The following is a 21,587-nucleotide window of genomic DNA, read 5'->3' as shown; positions in this document are numbered from 1 at the left end:
TGTTTTGGACTTTTGGGGCCGTTTAATTTATTTGGGAAAAAATGTCAGGTAACATATAAATTGAGTAAACTTCAAAGCAAAGAAATGTTGCATTTCCCCCACTTCCGAGTTTCGCCTAGTACGTTAGATGTCATTATGACACCACTATAAAATACCCATTACTTATTTTGTAAATTGTAAGCAATCTGTTGTTGTCATGGTGCGCTAAACCCTATGTCGAATAACTAAATAATATATTCTAAATTATAATCTATAAATAAATAAAATAATATGAATAACACACTTAATTTGTGGGGGTGTGAAACCAATGAGGTAGCTCAAGTGGCAAGTGAACTCTCTTTGTGGGGAAGAATTCCGGAAGAATCCGGGTTCAATTCCCATAAGTGAGGATTCCCCGATTCCCCCCTAGGCCAGCTCCTGTGCCTCTCGGCGAACGTGACAGCCGTGAATCTACAAAAAAAAAATTTGTGGGGGTGTGGGGCTAGTACATTGGGCTAGTACATGAATGCAATCCCCTAAAATAAGGTAAACAAAAGTGCAAAGTATATTATACACGAGACCCTCATACCAGGGACATAAGGTAAGAAATAATATCTATGTTATAAACTCGAACTCTTTTAAAAGTAAAATTGTATATATACTAATATAAATTTATATACTTTTTTCAATATTAGACAAATGTTACTTAAAAGCTTTCATAAGCTCATTTTGTTTTTCCAAATTCAAATAAGTTCACTTTAAGAGTCAATTTCTCATCTACCTAGTATCTATTTCATGTGTATAATATATTGAATTAAACCTCTATAATAGGAGAACTTGAGTATATTTTGACCAAATCTAAATCAAAAGTGAATCTCATTGAAAAATTGGCATCAAAATAGTTACTCCTAAATAGTCAATGAATTCTTTTATTCTAAATACTACATATTGAACTAGCGAGTTAAGCTTATTCATGCATAATAAATGTATTCTCAAAAAAGTAAAGAGTCCTAGGACACTTATCAAATTGACTAGTTATAATATGCGCTCAATTAGACTAATGTTCAATATGAAAACTAGAATAAGTAAATAATTAATATAATTTATAAATATGAAAATTAATTAATATAAAATAAAATTAATTATTTCCAATATTATCAAATTGAGTATTTTCACCTTGTGATAAAAGTATTAATATATACACGTATTGTTGCAAATAGTTATAATTGGAAGTAAAAAATAATGTCATAACAACTTTTTATTTTAAAATAAATTAAGTCTCTAATGCGATTTTGAGTACTATTGATAAATTACTAAAATCTAACTTCAAAAAAAAAATAATGAAAGTGAGATGTTTATTATAGACTTACTAATGCTATAAGAGAATAATAAAAGAGTTGTGCAATGAAGTTATAACATATGGATTTAATTTATCTGTTTTCCTCTTGTAGTCTAGTGATACTCGATTACATTGTTATATAGAATGAGGTGAGATCGAGTCTTAGTGACAAACTCACCCCTCTCAAGTAGAGGTGCTATTGGGTGTTACTAGACCTAACAATTTATTTATGACTTAAAATAAGCTATAACATCTAAAATAAGATCTACAAAACATAAGAATAAAACCAATTAAAATATTCTTCGTCCGGAAGATGAAGGGAGTCCAAACACGCCGTTGGCTGAACGGGCTTCAACTGTCCCGCATTTCGTCTTCCCGACACACAACCGACTGAGCCGAGAGCGGAATACTCTCCTTCCTTCGCATTTCAACGCAGCTAGCTGCCTAGCTCCATAAACGTCTTGAATTTCAGCCCACACTAAGGAAATGCTATAATTTCTTCTCGTGATCCGGAAAATACTAAAGAAAATAGTTGGTTTTTCTCAGAGATCGAGGAACTGAAGCAAAATTACAATTACAATGGCAGTCCCCATTGAAGAAGCCATTGCTGCTCTCTCCACATTCTCATTAGAGGTGATTGGATGTTATTTATTATGAAAATTTTGATTTCAAATTTTCTCTTTTACTTTATTTCTTCTTCCCCACAGTTTATCACTTTGGTTTTTTTGCTCAATTGTTGGCTAGGATGATCAACCAGAGGTTCAAGGACCAGGGTTTTGGGTTTCAGTTGAAGGAGGCGCTACCAGTAGCCCAATTGGTGCGTATCATTAGTGTTTTTGCCATTTTCCTCTTCTGTGATTATTATATACGGAGTATATATTTTTAAAATAAAATACCCAGATTTGAAATACTTGCATTTCAGTATTAATCTGATTTTCTTTCTTTTCTTGTATGGAGCGGTTTTTCTTTTTCTTGGCATTTGTAACGATCAAATTTTATGTCAGTTTTGTTTTGTTTTGTTTAAAAAAAAAAAAGTTAAACATAATTGTAACTTTTGAATATTATTTATTGGGAAAAATGCATTTTTAGTCCCTCAATTGTTTGTTTTAGTCCCTACCTTTTTACCGTTGCAATATACTCCTCTAACTTTTCAAAGTTGAAATTTAAAGCAACAAAACTATTAAACTCTATTAAAAGTTTGCTTAGTAAATAGGCATTTAACTACGTTTTAACATTTTTTCTTTAATTATAATTTTCTTTAATCTCGATGTTTTATTTGTAAAATAAAAAACTTGATTTATTCAGTTCGTGTAAGGAAAATAAGGATGATGTACTGCAATTGAAGAGGAAAAATTTAGGAAAGAGGGTTGTCAATTTTCTATTTTGCAGATGAAATATCAAAATTGAAAAGTTATAAAGAATAAAGATAATAAAATTTTAAAATACCCATGAGTAAAATTTTAATAGAGTTTAATAGTTTTTTGTTCATTCATGGGTTAAAACTGCAACTTTTTTGAAGAGTAAGGTTAGTATATTGCAACGATAAAAAGTTAAGGACTAAAACAACTAGCAAGGAACAATTGAGAGACTAAAAAGGCATTTTCCCCTTATTTCTTCATTTTTTTCATAGTTAATTGTGAGTGTCAATTTTAACTTCATTTGATATTTTCGCAATATCTTATGTAGAGTATAGCGATGTGTCTGCATATCGGCTGTCTCTGTCTGAAGACACTAAAGCTATTAATCAGCTGGTATGTGTTTCTTTCTTCTCTTGATGTACATTGATATTGTAATTGTACCTATCTATGTATTTGCATTCTAAAGTTCTGTTTTTCTTTCTATGTAGATTTCATTCAGTGGTTTTTTTTTTTCTGGGGGGGGGGGGGGAGTGTGTGTGTGTGTGTGTATATTTATTTATTTTTATTACAGTTTCAGTTTGTTGCCACTACTAGTGTTTGAATTACATGTAGGATGCACTTATTCAAGAAGGAAAGGAAATCACATCTGTGCTCTATACATATCGGAGTTGTGTAAAAGCTCTTCCTCAGGTTAGTTACAAGGCCTCATTTTGTCAATTTCACATAGGATTTTATGAAAGTAATGTGGATGTACTCATTTTTCATTAAATGGTTCTCAATAAAATGATGGCAGCATATGTAAATGAAATTCATATTTGTATTTGTATCAATTTGGCATGATGCTTTTTGGTGGTGTATGTGCTATGATTGAAATGCTTAAAGACTATAATGCAAAAGAATAGCTGGTGAAATTCGGTGATAAATGTTGTGGATGTCTAGAAGGAAATACTAAGGATGTTTATGAAAAGAAGGAATATGCATGCAATTTTACTTCTATTTTCACATTATGCTCTCTTTACTGATATGGATAGAGCAAATGAAGATATTTGGTTCAGTGGCTTACCTACAATTTTGAATTTATTTCAAGTTCTTTGACATATTCTGGATGCCACTATTTTTTTTTTATTTTTTATTTTTTATAATTATTTATATTCTAAACATCAAAGGATGCAACCCAATTACATTACAAAAGAAGACCTGTCTGTGTTAACATATTAATTTGCTTCCTGACTAAATATAAAATCAACTCGTCATTAAGTTCCTAACTGTTTGATACAGACATGTCTTCTATTGCTCATATAATTATGCTGTCATACTCACTGAAACATTGACAGGCAGAATTTTAGAACACATGAGGGTCAGCGCATGCATTTGTCTAGATTGGTTTTCATAGACTTTCATCAATGTCTAGTATTTTTGTTCCCATAGCTTCCTGTTTGTGCTGTGTATATTGGTTAAAATGTTTAGTCAGTATCTATAATGCTCATCCATGTAATCTTGCTTCTCTTAATCTTGTTCCAATTTTGAGCAGACTCTTTCTTTTGTTAGTTGTGAAAGATAAATGGATGGTTTTAAAAAACAGTTCATTGTATATACAAAATGGAAAAGTGGAAGGTAGATTCTGTTGAACAGAATCTGCTATTCTGCTAAAGTTTTCATGATATGGAGGAGTCCTTAGCACTTTTTCTTAACAAGTAATAAGATATAGTCATTCAAGCAATTAAGTACTGATCTGCCTTTTTATTTTAGCAACTTGGTAATGTCCCCATAAATCTCATGATTAATTTAATTGCTTGGGGCTTGAAAGATGCTGGTGTGAGTTACTGAAATAGCTTACTTCAAATTATAAGCTTGATTTTATTAGTTCCTTTGTTATCTGCTCCCATTTTTTCATTTTAGCACCTTATTTTTTTGGACTTTAACTTTTACAATGAACTTGTTTGGGTCTGTTGCAGCTACCAGATTCTATGAAGCAAAGTCAGGCTGACTTATATCTAGAAACTTATCAAGTTTTGGATTTGGAAATGAGCCGTCTGCGTGAAATTCAGCGATGGCAGGCATCAGCAGCGTCTAAGGTGTGAACTCTTGTTTCTGTTTATCTCAACTAAAAGTTAAACTATTGTTGGAGTTATCTCAGATATTGTGCTTGACCTATTTATTGCAGTTGGCAGCTGATATGCAGCGTTTTTCAAGGCCTGAAAGACGAATAAATGGGCCCACTATAACGCATTTATGGTGCTTATTCCCTTCTAGTCTTTGCTTAGTTTCCCCTATCTAGTAACCACATCTGAAAAGTGAAAACTGTATTTGGATAGCCATATCAATGTGCTAAAATTGATCTAGATGATTCAATAAGTTGGATTTTGGGCATCTCAAGTATTGGGGAGTGGTTTTCCTGGCTTTGACTGTGGCATTTTCTGATCTCCTATTGGAGATCTTTGTTAAGATGACATTTTAGTTTTATAATTTAGATGCTATTCAGAAGGACTTCTCCTATAGATTTTGATGTCTCTCCTTCTTATCCATAAGTTTGTATATGTATAAAAGAAGATATGGAAAGGATCTTCACAACATGTTATAAAATTTCATAATTACCTATCTTCCATAGAATTTTATCAGTAGTTATAAACTAAAATTATATGAGTGTGTTCTGTAGATTTACTCTATTTGGCAATTGCCCAGTCTTTTTCTGTCAGCTTCTAAATTGGTGATGTGAAAATGATTCTGAATTACTTACAGGTCCATGTTGAAATTACTTGATATTCTTATCCAACTTGATCATCTAAAAAATGCGAAAGCTAGCATACCCAATGACTTTTCTTGGTATAAGAGGTAAGATTATCCATTTATTATTTAATCTTCATTCTTCAGTCATAGTGGCATAGTAGTTATTTTAATATGCTTTCCTCTCTGCATTTGTAATATTTTGGGGGGTGGGTGGGGACAAGGTTTTTCTTTTTTTGGGTTTGTGGTAAAACTTGGCCTTCTAATGAATTATTTAAAAAGCTCTATGTTTCTTATATGCATAAAGGAAATCATTACAAAGGAAAATTAGAGGTTCCACCTTAAAAGGCCTGGGGTGAAATGGAAAGATCTAGAATAATCTCCAGATGACCAGCTCAATAAAAAACAGTAATTTAGGTCCCAGTCACGTTGAGATGTGAATTCCCTCCAAGTGCGTTGAGCACTCTCATGAACAGCATACCACAATTAGGTTGGAGCTCAACCTCATGCAAATGTTTCTTTCTCATTTTAGCTTTAACAGACCATCTACTTTCTCTTGGAATGCATTTAATGCACAGTACCTTCCAAGTGATAATGCCTTGATGCTTTTATTGTTACACCCATTTGCTTCTTGATTATATCCATCTTTTCAGGACATTTACTCAAGTCAGCGTGCAGTGGCAAGATACTGATTCAATGAGGGAAGAGTTGGATGATTTACAAGTTTGTATCCTCTTTTCCTGTTTGTGGTGTACTTGTCTAGCGATTAGATTTTATACACTGACCATTAATATTGGATATACTTGCAGATCTTTTTGAGCACAAGATGGACAATTCTGTTGAACTTGCATGTTGAGATGTTCCGTGTAAACAAGTATCCTTAATGTAGTTCTTCGTTTAACCTTAGTCAAAGTTTTAATGACAATTGGGAATAAGTGTAAATTCTGTTGCAGAAGGGTGGGCATTTTTGGTTGCATTACCTGGGATGCTTCCTCAATAAAATTTGACTTGTTATTACCGGAAGAATAATAAACTGTTGGTTGTAAACTAGTAGTGCTGTTAGTTCCTACATACCAAGTACCCATGAACGAGTGTACTTCTCTAGGATGGTTTCTGAATACAATAATAAAAACCTGGAGTGTTATTATAAAATGATAATATTGGTATCTGTTATAACATGTTTGATATTGTTTTGCTTGTACATGCATTAACTAATTGAATAGACTGAAGTATTACCTATTTTGTAATTACTGAAGATGACGCAATCAGCTGCATAAAAAAGTTTTATTATTTTTTATTCGTGAACTAAAGTTTATTGTAAACTACTGTTCATCTTTATCTATACTGCCATATTATATTTTAGTAGTGAAAGAAATTATTTACATAATACACCATGCTCATTCCTATGCTTGAAATAAGACATTTTTAGTTATTTAAATATCTTTCTCAAATATTGTCTATTTTCCAATCTATTCATTTCCTCTTTGAGCTCCTTGATTTGCTACAGTGTTGAAGACATTCTTCAAATTCTCATTGTTTTCATAGTTGAGTCATTGGAATTGAATTTTGCCCTTTTGTTTCCGGAAAGGCACGTTCTACTTCGTGTTTTGCCAGTGCTAGTTGTCTTAGCAGCATCATCAGAAAAAGACAGCGAATCATTGTACAAAAGAGTGAAAATCAACAGATTGATAAATATATTTAAGGTATGTACTCGGTTCTATTATCAATTAAAAAAAAATAATGGTGCCACTCAGTTCAAGAATACATTCCAACTGCAAGAAATATCGGTGTTACTGAGTTCATGAGTACACTTCAACTGCAAAAATAATGGTGTTACTGAGTTCAAGAATACACGTCAACTGCATGTTGTACGTCTATAGTTTTTTTTTTGAAACCGTACGTCTATAGTTGTGCTATGTGTTCTTCTATTGTTTTTATTTTAATGGAATTTTGATGTTCATATTTGGAAAGTTTTAAGTATGTACCTTTGTAACTTTATCTTGTAATTAAAAGCTGTAAAAAAAAAATGATCCTTGTTAACTTTATCTTGTATGCAGAATGATCCCGTCATTCCTGCTTTCCCAGATTTGCATCTGTCACCAGCAGCAATTTTAAAGGAGTTGTCAACATACTTCCCAAAGTTCTCTGCCCAAACTCGTCTTCTCACTCTCCCTTCAACTCATGAGTTGCCTCCTCGTGAGGCACAAGAATATCCTTTTCATTGCTTTTATTCTTGATTTTGGTTCTGCTGTTTTAAATGCCATTATCAACTTTGGAATATTCTTTCGTGTCACACACACACACACACACACACATACATATATATACCAGAAGTATTACTGATGTAATTTCGAAAGGGCTTTCCTTTGCATGAAATCATGATTCCTGTTTAATAGAAAACCCTTGGCTAATTTTTTTCTTTAATTATAGTGTTCATTACTGTTCCACATTCTTCTTCTCAAAGAACTCATTTTATCCATATGGTCTGAATTAATTTCGATAGTAAAGTTAAATCTATGCAACTTAAATTTTTTTAAGAAATTTGAGAAGCCTTGTAATCCCCCATAAGTCACGATGTTATAAAACATGATCCATTTAATAGTATGAGGTGTGGCCAAATCCTCACTGTTAGGCACAACTTATTCTTTCCTTAGTAGTATAGGACATATTAGGAAGAAGCCCTTGGGTGCCTTTCAATGATATGCTCCTAGTCTCCTACTTATCAAGGAAAAGAAGAGAAACTCATATAAATGGTGGTTGCCTCCTAATTTATGGCTTGACAATAGTGTGGGGACTACTGACATGGGTCCTTGTGATATGATTTTATATTTATCAGGTTAATAATTTGGTTTGCTGAAAAATATGTATTTTCTATTTTCCTGATTTTTTACACGTGGCTATATATATATATATATATATATATACAGCTGTGTTAGCTAAACAGCCTAAGCTAGAAAATAAATCAGAGAATGAAATCAGGGAATTGGGGAATAGGCTCCTAACCAAGAATGGCCTAAAATCAAATCCCTAAATCAGGGAGTATGGTAACAGCACACATCAAATCCCTAAACACAAGGAATCAGCACACAGTTCCCAGAATTAAAAGAAGCTGCCAACATGGGTCAATGATAAATTATTAAAAGATGGTGCTCAATAACTAGAGAGTAGTAGGAAGGATCCATTTATTACTTCGTATTATTTTTGGTAGATAGGATTCATCTTATTATGGAATTATATATTTTGCATATTACTTAGTCTAAAAGCATATTGATAATTCTGATGACAAAATAGTATGTTCTTATGAATTTTGGTGGGTGCTTATTTCAGTACAAAAGCACTAGAACTCTATGGCCTCTTAGAAGAAAGCTTTTCATGTTCTCTAGCAATAGGAGCTCTTAAATGCAGTGCGTGAAAATTATATAATATACACAAAGTATTTATTGTTTTCATTTTGGTCAGCAAGGCTTATTAATTGCCAATAAACATACTGCCACTGAAACATGTAGATCGCACAAGATGTTTCTTTGCAGTTTCATTTCAGTTTTTTTGATTGTTCATAATCAGCAAGATACGCTTGCCCTCTACTCTTCCATGAAAAGTTTTCTAGTGAATTACCTGAAGCAATCCCTTGACATAGTCCACTTATCAGCGTCAGTATTTGATTGTCAATCATATTGTGGCAATCCGTGCAGAGCATGATGACTTCACTATACGCTTTGCTTCAGCCATGAATCAGGTGCTCTTTTCTATGTTTCTTAGTATGCCTCGCTGTTTGTATATGTGTAACATATATCAATAAATTAGAACTTTTAGCATTGTAAAATTAAAAAGATTAAAATAAATTCTCTCAAAGTATGTGGTATTAAAAGAAGTTTATATTCTCCTTGTGTAGCTTGTCCTGCTGAAATCAATAGAAGGTGCTGATATTGAATGGGTGAAGGAGGTCAAAGGAAACATGTATGACATGGTTGTTGAAGGTTTGCAGTTGTTAAGCAGATGGACTGCACGTATTTGGGAACAATCTGCTTGGAAATTTTCACGCCCATGCAAGGATCCTGTTCCAACAGAGTTGCATGAACCAGCTGGATCATTTTCTGACTATGAAAAGGTTTAATTTTATATTTAATATTATTCCTAGTTAAATTTGGAACTGCAGCGAGACAGTATTGGCTAAACATGTAGTGTACCCACCTCCCTAAAATCCTACAATATGCTCTTCTTCCACAGCTTCAACTCCCAAACTCCAAGTTTATAGGTTTTTCTTATGAATGTTCACAAAGGGAAGGAAAGGAAAATGTTTTTATTTTGGGATCCAGAGAAGGATAACTTATGGTTCTGTTATGTTTCCATTCCCCAATCCACACAATCTCTGTACCCACTTTATTTATTTATTTATTTTTATTTTTATAAAATATCTGACTCAAATTGCATTCCTAGGTCTCTGCTTTGTGGGATACAAAGTGCAATTTAATAGTTCTTCGTTTACCAATCTCCACCATTTATCCAGTGAAGATGCTCTCTTGACTTGATAACTTATTTAATATTGTTTCATTCATTGGGAGTCTCCTTTTTTCAGCCATTTGAAATAATTATTCTGTTTTTCACTACCAGCCTTTGGGGGAGCGGTGATCTTCTATGACCTAGTTTCTCTAGTTACAACATCACCGTCATTACCGCTGTTGTTTCCTCCAACTTTTTATGAATGCTTTTACTTGATTTTATGAACAGTATTATAAGTTTGTTGAATGCCTTAGGTGGTTCGATATAATTATAGTGCTGAGGAAAGGAAAGCTCTGACTGAACTTGTAAGCTACATCAAAAGTATTGGATCAATGATGCAGAAGGCTGACACATTAGTTGTTGATGCCTTATGGGAGACTATACACGCAGAGGTTCAAGATTTTGTCCAAAATACTTTGGCCACAATGTTGAGAACTACCTTCCGAAAAAAGAAGGATCTTTCCAGGTGCTGAATTTGGGAGATTTTGCATCATTTCTGCATAATAGCAATGGTTGGTTATACACTGTTGCCCAGAGATGCTGATTAGAAAGTTGTGCAGTTGTGCCTGGCTTTGAAGATATTGATTATTATTATTATTATTATTATTATTATTATTATTTTTTTTTTTTTGAACTTTCTGACCGTTGTGTATGTTTTTTCAATATTTATGTTTTCAGGATTCTTTCTGACATGAGGACACTTTCAGCAGATTGGATGGCAAATACTAGCAGGCCTGAGTCTGATGTTCACTCATTCCAGCATGCTGGTGAAGAAAGCAGAGGGAACTTCTTCTATCCAAGGCCAGTAGCACCAACTGCCGCACAGGTTTCACTCACTAAATCCCTGTTTTACTATTATTACATAAAACCCCATATTTCTCTTATACATCTATGATTGGATTCTTTGATGTGATAAAACATCTCTTGTAGGCATCTTTTAGGGGTAAATCTGGTGCTTTTGGCATCACTAAACCAACTGATAATTTGGGGGAGTACCCTTTGCAAAGGGATAGGTGGGCTTTATACAGATGATTTTGCAATATTTTCGTGTCTTTCCTATAGAGATTTTTTTTTTTGGGGTGACGAGAGTAACTAGCAGCCACTACCCGAGGGTGTGCACTGGGTAATCCCTATCTTGTGACCCTAGCCAGCAAAAAACTACAATGAGGTAAACCAACTTATGTTGCACCGGTTCAAGTTGGAGCTTGTAAGTATTAGAGCTTGTGAGTGAGTGTGAGGTACTGGGTTGAGGTTGGAATAGTGGGGTAATGTCTGAAGAAGAGTCGAACCACCATTGGTGCTGCTGGCACGTAGAGGTGGCCACATCTTGAGCTTGAGCCGGTCCAGCCCTGGGCCTAGGACTCCTTAGAGGGGCCAGGATTGGCCTGGCCAATACACATGGGTTGGCCTGAAATTTATTTTTTTAATTTAATTTATAAATTTTTTTGTATATTTCTAACATTTAACCTTATAATTAAATAGCTAATAATCTAATATTCTTTCCAACTAAGCCACATACATATATATATATATATATATATATATATAGTTTCAAATGTGAACCTGTGTACCATTATGCACTGTTGAAAACAACGGAAAGATGCACAATATATACTAGAATGTTCTACTCTCTTGCAGGTACACTTTTTGCATCCTCATATTTTGCTTAGGTGCACAGTTGTGGTTGTTTTAATTATTGGATCAATTACCTTAGCTCAAGATAGTCTGCATTGTTCATTTTACATTTGTACTTGAATGTTCTACTCTCTTGCAGGTACACTGTCTGCAATTCCTCATATATGAGGTGGTTTCAGGAGGAAATATGCGGAAGCCAGGTGGTCTTTTTGGAAACAGTGGTTCAGAGATTCCTGTCAATGACTTGAAACAGTTAGAGACATTCTTTTACAAGCTTGGCTTTTTCCTTCATGTACTGGACTACACAGGTTCATCAGATACTGTTCCTTCTTTTCTTCTCATTACTGTTATTCTGTTAATGATGATCTTGGGCTTAAAATTTTGCATATAGTTACACCTCTTCATTTGTATCTATGTTCTCTAAATTCCTTCAATGATATATTTTTTATTTTTTTTATTTTTGAAGTTCTCTTTATGATTATTTTCCTTTTTTTTTTTTTCTTGTTAGTTATCTTTCACATAACTATTTATAAATTTGTTGACTCCCCTTGTAATAAATAATGAAAATACACTTTTTGTTTTTCCTCTAAACAAAATTCATTATGAAATTAATTTTTGCAGTGACGCTTGGAGCTATTACAGATCTTGGTTTCTTATGGTTCCGGGAATTTTATTTGGAATCGTCCCGTGTTATTCAGGTATATATAGATCTTTGAATATATGCCCACTAAGCTGTTTTGAGAGTGGTTAACTGTGAATCAATATGCATGGTACTTTCTAGGTTTTGTCAATTTTCTGTTTTCCTTTTTTAATTTTTTCAAAATTTCATCAGAAGTTCTCAAAATAAGGTTACAAAACCTAGCACTAAAATACAAAGCTTTGACATATTTCTGCATATTTGATGCTTTGATGCATGAATATGGAAGTGAGTGTTGTGGTGAACAGAAAGGCATGCAAAGAAAGATACTTGAATTTGATGGATTCAAATGATTGGTACAACAGAGTATTGATACATGATGAGGAAGTCTTATTTTATTACTATTTTTACATAGTTTAGATACTAAGAAGCTACTAAATAATTATTTAGAAATTACTAAATAGTTATTTAACTTATTACTCTTAGTCTTCAAATTAGTTTAGGTAGATTAATTATTTAGAAACTACCAAATAATTATTCTTAGTTTAGGAACCTTTGTAATCAACCCTATAAAAGGAAGTGTTATTTGGAATAATAGAACAAGCAGAAATTCAATCCCAAAAAGGATCTAAGGGAGTTTTGGGTCTCAAGCAAACCCAATGTTTTTTTCTTTTCCTTTTCCAACTATTATTCTTTCTTCCTTTTTCCTTATTTTTTCATGCCCATGACGGGAGCACATAACAAGTATCTATACAAGGAACCTAAAATGTAAAGACATTACTATTCATATAGGACATGACTCTGTATTCTAACAATTATATTTTTAAATCCTAATTCTAATATAAAATTAACTAATCAAATTCTTAAATTTTGATGTGTGCATGTATGATGTACTCCGTATAAAATTATTGATATCCAAGGTACATGTATAATTAGTACCTAACTACTATGTTTATGAATAATTAAGCTTTCAGATTTTTTGAAAATTTGTGAAAGTTTTTCATTGGTTGTACCATACTACCTACTCTTTGTTTTCTTGTAACTCAGTTTACAACATCCATGAGACTAATGTAGTGGGGGTGTCATTTTGGAGTTCTCTAGAAATTGATTGATTATTGAAAGATTTTTAGAAGATAATAGTAAAAAACAACATATATTAGGAAGTTGGCTTGGATCAGTTTTGCCACAAATTCGGTATTGGGTAAAATTGCTACAAAAAAAAAAGGTATTATAATTTGTGAACTTTCAGTCCACAGTTTTCAATATCCATTTCCATACTTTTCTCTTATGAACCATTTCCTATGTTTTCATGCGAATATATTTGTATTTCATTTGCAGTTTCCTATTGAATGTTCCCTTCCATGGATGCTGGTGGATTATGTCATCGAGTCACAAAATGCAGGTCTTCTTGAGAGTATTTTGATGCCATTTGACATCTATAATGATGCTGCTCAGCAAGCATTAGTGGTCCTCAAGCAACGCTTCCTCTATGATGAAATCGAAGCTGAGGTAATAAAACATTGAAGCATTTTGACATAGGGTGTAGGGATTTATGATTGTGTAGCACCAGAAACAAACAAAGGAATACATTAAATGCTCTGCAAGGGCTAAGTTCTGCACTTTGTGTGGATTCTTAGATGTCTTATTTTAGGAAACACTACCTTATTGTATTATTTGTGTCGGACCTCCATTCACCACTTCTTTTACTTCTACTTCTATCTTTTTGCTAGTGTCTGACCCATTTGTTGCTCTAGTTGACTATAGGGGCAAGTTCAGACTGCAAAGTTCCACTCTTTTATGTTCAATTTATTTGTATAACTAGATCAGGTTACATGAGAAATTCTCTCCACTCCCCATATAAGATAAATGGAAAATGAGAAAGAAGAAAACACAACTCAAATCACTTGAGATAGAAGAAAGGTAAACAGAGCTTCTTGAGGGAAGTGTTCATAGGTCGAAATCTGTCTGAGAACTACTCCTATGTGGATGCTTCTCTACTGCTATCTTGTAATTTATATGTACACTGTTAGGCAGTTTTAATTTGTCCTTATCGAAGATCATTGTTATCTATGAATGTCTGCCAGCCTAATATTCAAGGCTAATGTCTCCTTTCTGGTGCTGGTAAGACTTGTTTTGAGTTCTATGCTTTTTGGAGCATACTGTTTCTAATCTAGGTCATATTTCAACCATTCTTTAAACAAAGTTCTATTGATCTTTTCTATGTAAAATTATCTTTCCCAGAATGATATTTCTGTATAGTGATTGGAGGGGGAAGCTTTCTCTCCAATGAAAGAGTTCTAACAGCAATTCCATTTTTGTTCTCTTTTCGGTGGACAACTGTTTTGATGTATTTATCTTGAAGGATCACATTTCTTTATAGTTGTTGGAGGGGTGGCTTCTCCCCAAATAACATGTGTGGTTCAAGAATGGATTTTGGGGGAATAGAAATGCTATTCCAAGAGAATGGAATAGACAAGAAATAGAATAGAGTTCTATTCCATTGTTTGGTTTGTTGAAGGAATAGGCTTCGGGATTTGTATTCTAGTGTTTGGTGAGTGTTATGGAATATATTTAATATATGGAAGTTCTATAGATTTGGCAGTCTTAGGGATTTAGGTAGGTAGACTCGTAAATCGTACTACTACTACTACTACTACTAAGCTATTAATTAAGGACAACTTAGATAATAACGAAAATGTGTATTTATTTATAAATTTTTATCTACATATACTAGGGGATCTCTTGGGAATGGCTATTCTCCCGAAAAATGGAATAAGTCTATTTGTAGGATGTTGTAGGATGTTATAACCTATTCCATGAACCAAACATGCTATAAAGGTGTTCTAACAATAACTCCATTTGTGTTCTCTTTTAGGTGGACAATTGTTTTGATATATTTGTCTCGAAGTTGTGCGACACTATTTTCACATATTATAAAAGTTGGGCTGCTAGGTATGCAGTTTCAGGTTCTTTTAGCTTTATAATTTTTAGTATAACTTACTATGATTTTACCAATGAAGTATCTTAATTATATTTGTCATTCCATTGGTGCAGTGAGCTACTTGATCCAACATTCCTTTTTGCCATAGATGCTGGAGAAAAATTTTCTTTCCAGCCAATGAAGTTCAATTCTCTATTAAAGATCACTAGAGTGAAGGTGAGGATACATATTTATGCTCTTTGTTACATATTCTGAAAGTTGTCTCACTTTTGACTTTATAATATCCATCCATAGTGTGCATATGTACAATTTAAAGTCTAGTAACATCTTTCAAGTTGCCAAAATTATCAAGTTTATGTGTTGGCAATTTATTCTCATTTCTCAGTCTAGTCTTTGATGTTCATTGTAAGAAAATATGTTGTGATAACATCTACCTAGTGAGACCTGCTTTACGACTAAATTTTTTCTTCTTAAAAATATCCACTCTTAGTATTAGCTGGTGCAAAATGTAGGTGTGACCTTGTAGCTCCCTAGGTAGCTCTTTAGGTTTCTTCTGTGTGTGTGTCTGTGTGTGTATAGAGAGAGTGAGGGGGAGACAGTGCCTTGCTTTCTCATGGAGTAGTAAAATATTGTTTCTACTTCACCTTCATTTTCTACATCTGTGGTATGTTTACTCAGCCAACATGATTTCCTTCTGATGCATAGCTTTTGGGAAGGACCATCAACTTGAGGAGTTTGATTGCTGAGAGGATGAACAAAGTGTTTCGAGACAACATTGAGTTTTTGTTCGATCGTTTTGAATCTCAAGATATGTGTGCCATTGTGGTAATTAACAATACTTTGATTTTTATTTTTTCCCATGCAGGATTTGTTGGACTCTGTCAATAAGGACTTCTTTTAATAAGGAGCAAAATTTATTTGTTTCTTATTCTTTGTGCCATTTTACTTTCAGGAACTGGAAAAGCTTCTTGACATCTTGCAATATGCTCATGAATTGTTGTCCAAAGACCTTGCACTAGATTCTTTCAATCTTATGATAAATGAAATGCAGGAGAATATATCTCTCGTTTCATATTCTAGCCGGCTTGCTTCTCAGGTTTGTCAGTAACCTCAAGTACTCAATATCCTTTGGATTACACCCTGAAGCATGATTGACAGAACATTCTTTTTTCCTACTCATTAAATAGTTGTCTGTTGACCATCACATTTGTTTAAGTTTCTTATCTTTTCTAAAGGGCAATGTGTTACTATTCAGCATTTCTTTATCCTCTTTTAATGTAGGGATTTTGTTATTAATATGTTTTGCGCAATTGTTTGACATGGAAAGCCACTAATTAAGATTACACTATAGCAATAATGTTACAAAGATTGCTTATTGTGATTTTTATTGTGTTTGCTAGATTTGGACAGAGATGCAAAATGACTTTTTGCCAAACTTTATACTCTGCAATACGACTCAGCGTTTTGTTAGATCATCAAGAGTTCCTTCTGCTCCTGTGCAGAAACCTTCTGTTCCATATGCAAAGCCAAACTTCTATTGTGGTAACCCAGTAAGAAGTTACCAAACTTTTTATGAATGGCTTGATTTGAGTGCGAATTCATGTATTTTCCATGCTCTCGTTGTTCTCATCATTAAGTTTGTCAATCTTGTCTCAATTCTTGTCCTAGGATCTAAACTCTGCTTACCAGAGCTTTGCTCGATTGTATTGTGGATTTTTTGGAATCCCTCACATGTATTCCATTGTGAAGCTTTTGGGGTCTAGATCATTGCCCTGGCTTATCAGAGCCCTCTTGGATCACGTGTCAAATAAGGTAAGAAATGGAGTTTAAATGCATTTTTGCTCATTTTGTCTTGGAAATCGTACTCTGGCTATAATTTATGGCAAAGCTAGTACCTCTAATGATATTAAAGTATCTACTTTAACGAGATAAAAAACATCACATTTTGTTCAGCTCTTTTATTTGCTTATCATGGACTCCTTGATGTGCTCATCCTAGTAGTTTGTGGATCAAGTCATAGTCTTTAACTGCATCATGTAGCTAAGTTATGAGTTATTGGAAATAACTACTAATTAGATACTAATATTTTACACATTTGATTTAGATAACTACAATTGAGCCAATGATTATTGGCTTACAAGAAGCTTTGCCGAAGTCTATTGGATTGCTTCCTTTCGATGGAGGTGTGGCAGGTATATAGCAGGCAACTATTGGCACTTGCTGTTTAGTATTCTATACTGCAATTACTGTATAAGTTTGTCACATCCACTGCCTTTTTGTATAGTTAACTGTGAAAATCATTATTTGTGGCATAAAGGGGACAGTTAACTCTATTTGAAGCTTCAAGCTTCGCCACTTCCCTGTATTCATGCAGGACAGCAGAAGCAATGATTTTGGCATCTCATTAACATGTAGCCCTCCATTGTCTGAAAACTTCATCTGTAATTATCAAATGTAACTTCACTGTTTGTCAGTGTTCTAAATGCTAGCTAAGGCTGGATCTTTTCTATCTGATTGTTTTTCTTGAACCAAAGCCCAAATATATAATAGTATAGGAACCAAGAAAATCTTATAGAAACGTCAAGCAAACATATACTTTAACTATATTTGAATGAAGTGGTCATATAACCAAGCTGTGGAAAGCAGTAACAATTCATTTTTTCTTCATTTAAATGAGAATTATAACTTGACATTCTTAATTAAAGGGTTATGCTCACAAGCAGTAACTTTGTTGCATTTAGATTTCATCTTTCCATCTTGTTAGGTTTTATTTGGTATGTATGAGTTAATTGCTGGACAGAGCTGCAGTTTTGGAAAAGTTTGATTTCACCACATAAACTTTGATTGATGATGTTCATCTTAAGGCATTATTTGATTCCTTTCTTTTTGAGGAATGGATGATTAAATGTTTTGCCTAAGCTTTTAGTTACTCTAAATTAAAGCTCATTACTATAATTTATTGGTCTTCTACACTTGTTTGCAGCCTAGTGGTATCTATGTTGTTATTTACAGTGTTAAGTACTTTCTTGTATGATTTTAGGTTGTATGAGGATTGTTAAGGATCTACTCAACTGCTGGCAGTCAAAATCTGAACTCAAAGCTGAGATTCTTTGTGGAATCAAAGAGATTGGGAGCGTCCTGTACTGGATGGGACTTCTCGATATTGTGTTGGTTAGTTTACCAATTTCCTTGCTTTCTCTATAGTATGGAGTAATCCTTAGGATGGGTAGAAGGAAGCAGCTCCTTCAAATAATAGTCTAGTGATACTTAGCCGCTGCTTCTCCAATTTTCCTTCTAATCAGTCTTTCAAACTTTATTACCTAACTTATATGCTAAGCATTCTTCATCTGACATCCATCTCTGTCTTCATTTAAAACACCAACCATCAGTTTAGCATCAGAGGATGTTCTAATCTTGAGCTGCTCTAATGTTTTTCAAATGTTTTCTTCTACATTTCAAACTGAATTTATGTTCTTAATTTCTTTCTCTATAAAGTATCTTAGATTCGTGAAAGCTAAATATTTTGTTAAAACTTGTATATTGTGCTTTGCAGAGAGAAGTAGATACCTGTCATTTCATGCAAACAGCCCCTTGGTTAGGCTTAATCCCGGGCACAGATGGGCAGATACTGCAATCTCAAGAAGGGGGAGATAGCCCTATGGTTATGCTTTTTAAATCAGCAACAGCTGCAACTGTGTCCACCCCTAGCTGCTTAAGCCCTACCTCATTCAGCACGATATCGAAACAGGCAGAAGCTGCTGGTATATATTTACCTACTGTTAAATCTACCAACCACTCGTTATTGTTCTTTATAATGACTCCAGCACTGGTATAATGAAAATCTTTCATGGTTAAGCATCACTGGTTTCGTACACTATGAAACTAAGCTAGCAGGAAACCTATATTAGATAATAATAAATAATAAAATCAAAGCACTATATTTTAACCGATCGACTAGTGAATATATATCAGTTGATACTGCAGAGTTGGTTTATCCTCTTTTTCTATTTAGATAAAAATAAGCTTGCTTCCTGTGGCAATAAATTGAGTATTTCTGATTTATTAGTTGGAAAAAAGAAAAAACAAAAACAAAACAAAACAAAAGAGAAGAAATAACACTATCCCCCAAAGATAAAGTTCCTAGACTATTTAAAGTTTTCCTGGTCATCTTTCTTAATGGCTAATTTTGTGTTCAGATAGCTTCAAAAAATTGTTTGGTTCATATTTCTGATCCGCTTACAAGTTGCTAGTACGAGTTCATAACCCATATATTTAATCTATATATGTTAATGCAGATCTCTTGTATAAGGCAAATATTAACACTGGAAGTGTTCTGGAATATGCCCTTGCTTTCACCAGTGCAGCTTTAGATAAATACTGTACTAAATGGAGTGCAGCCCCAAAGACAGGATTCATTGATATCACAACTTCGAAGGACTTCTACCGAATATTTAGTGGCCTGCAAATTGTAAGAGATACTTTCTCTATTTCAATTGCTACTCTTCATAAAATATTCATTTTAAATCTGAAAAGTTTTTGAAATCTTTCTTTGCCTGTGTCCTTATTTGCTGCTTCATTATTGTGTTGGTTGTTTAATGAGTACAATTTCAGGTTCTATTTGTAAAGCACCAGCTTTGTGCCTCCTTTTGTCGACAAATTTTATACTTTTAAAAATACTAGTAACACTGAAGATAAACTCTAAGATAATGAAATAAAGAGCTTCTTTTGGATGATTTGGAGACTATATTGCACTGCTATTTCAGACCCGATGAATATTATGCATGACATAAGTAAATCAATGTTTGTGCAGTCATAGTCGTTTGACAATTGGTCCTGGTGAAAGTCAAAACATTTCACCTCATTACATATCTGGAACTTTGAAAATAAGTTTATCTAAAAACTGATTGATGGTGTTAAATTTAGCTATATGCCATCTTTTTTTTTAGTAGCTGTAGTGGTGATGGGCATATCTGATGGAGTTCCTAAATTCAGGAATACTTGGAGGAATCCGTATTATTGCAATCAAGCAGCCATGAAATGTTGGGCGATTCGGTTGCCTGGGGTGGATGCACAATAATCTACTTGCTTGGTCAGCAACTCCACTTCGAACTTTTTGATTTTTCACATCAAGTCCTCAATGTTGCAGAGGTAGAAGCAGTTGCAATCATATCACCGCAAAAAGGTCCTCCATTTGTTCAGGTATAAGTTTTCCTTCTGGTGGTTTGTCCTGTTATGGATATGGTACTGCAATTGATACCAATATACTCTCCTTTTGGAAAAAGTATCAAATAGGTCACTAAACTTATAGCTTTTGTGCAATTGCAATTGGATCATTGAACTTAAAAAGTGTGCAATTAAACCATGAAACAAGTAAAATATATGCAATTGGGACATTTTTCCAATTTTTCCCGATAGAATCCAATCATATTATTTACATGAGATGTACTAAGAATTGCCATTTCCTCTGTCATACTAGTTGGGTAAAAAAATTGAAATGTTTTCAACTTAAATTGTGTTAAAAGAAATCATAAAAATATCCTAATTGCATATATTTTGCTTGTTTGATGGTTTGATTGTATACATTTTAAGTTCACTAACCCAATTGCACAAAAGTAATAAGTTCAATGACTTATTTGACACTTGTTCCTTTTCTTTTCTTTTTTGTAACTGTATGATTAACTGATTAAGAGAGAATATATGGGTTCATAAGACCATGGGTTAGACTAGCTAATTGATATAATTTAGTTTTTTTAGTGTGGTTTGGCCCATGTGTCATTATAACATGGTATCAGAGCATGTTCAGCCTTAGATTATAACAAAAAGTTGTAGTTGTAGCAGTATGTTGTTTTCTGACAAATCTGTATTTGACTATATAAGGGATTGGATAGCTTATTAGAGGCTATGAAGAAAGCAAGGAGATTAAACAATCATGTATTTTCAATGTTGAAAGCTCGTTGCCCACTTGAAGACAAGCAAGCCTGTGCTATCAAACAGAGTGGTGCACCACTGCATCGTATCAAATTCGAGAACACTGTATCTGCTTTTGAAACTCTGCCTCAAAAAGGTGCTTGAGATTGAATGCTTGGTTGCTCTAAATTACATATTCCTGTGTATATCTTCTGTTTTTCTGCACTTCTCCATAGATGGCACAGCCTGAGGATTGGTACACTTTGATTTTGGGTCAGCTCATTAATTAGTTTCTGTGGCTTTCAAAACTTCTGTTGCAACCTCACCTATTTTGTTATAGAAGACATATTAGTGTTGTGCTTACTTTGATGCCTTTGTCTCCAGTGGTAATAGAATGTTTACTAATTTGATACTCTCACCAAAAGGTTCGTTCATGTGGGATATATGCACCTCAAATTTTATGAAGGATGGCATTCCATCTAAATATTTATATTCTTGATTCAGGATCAATCTTTATGTGCACTATTTCAAGTGTTGAAGGGCTAAACAGCTAGAAAATATTTAGAA

At 33.6% G+C, this 21,587-nt stretch overlaps 1 protein-coding gene across 1 annotated transcript; it reads left to right on the top strand.

Annotated features, from left to right (window-relative positions):
• Positions 1 to 1,897: 1,897 nt before the first annotated feature.
• On the top strand, positions 1,898 to 21,510 carry LOC116001928 (protein PIR). The gene is made up of 30 exons (XM_031241895.1): positions 1,898 to 1,951; positions 2,063 to 2,135; positions 3,005 to 3,069; positions 3,289 to 3,366; positions 4,632 to 4,751; positions 4,841 to 4,911; positions 5,416 to 5,508; positions 6,054 to 6,123; positions 6,210 to 6,274; positions 6,908 to 7,103; positions 7,458 to 7,609; positions 9,043 to 9,136; positions 9,293 to 9,508; positions 10,155 to 10,366; positions 10,579 to 10,726; positions 11,675 to 11,843; positions 12,157 to 12,233; positions 13,511 to 13,681; positions 15,048 to 15,124; positions 15,227 to 15,329; positions 15,819 to 15,938; positions 16,066 to 16,209; positions 16,514 to 16,663; positions 16,782 to 16,925; positions 17,218 to 17,305; positions 18,154 to 18,284; positions 18,667 to 18,874; positions 19,409 to 19,581; positions 20,106 to 20,312; positions 20,991 to 21,510. The coding sequence occupies exons 1-30, from the start codon at positions 1,898 to 1,900 to the stop codon at positions 21,183 to 21,185; spliced, it is 3,864 nt and encodes a 1,287-aa protein (XP_031097755.1). The 3' UTR covers positions 21,186 to 21,510.
• The last annotated feature ends 77 nt before the right edge of the window (positions 21,511 to 21,587 follow it).

This window comes from Ipomoea triloba, chromosome 13, assembly GCF_003576645.1.
Source record: "Ipomoea triloba cultivar NCNSP0323 chromosome 13, ASM357664v1".
NCBI lineage: Eukaryota > Viridiplantae > Streptophyta > Magnoliopsida > Solanales > Convolvulaceae > Ipomoea > Ipomoea triloba.
The sequence above is the reverse complement of the archived record's forward strand: the minus strand, read 5'-3'. Positions and strand labels throughout refer to the sequence as shown.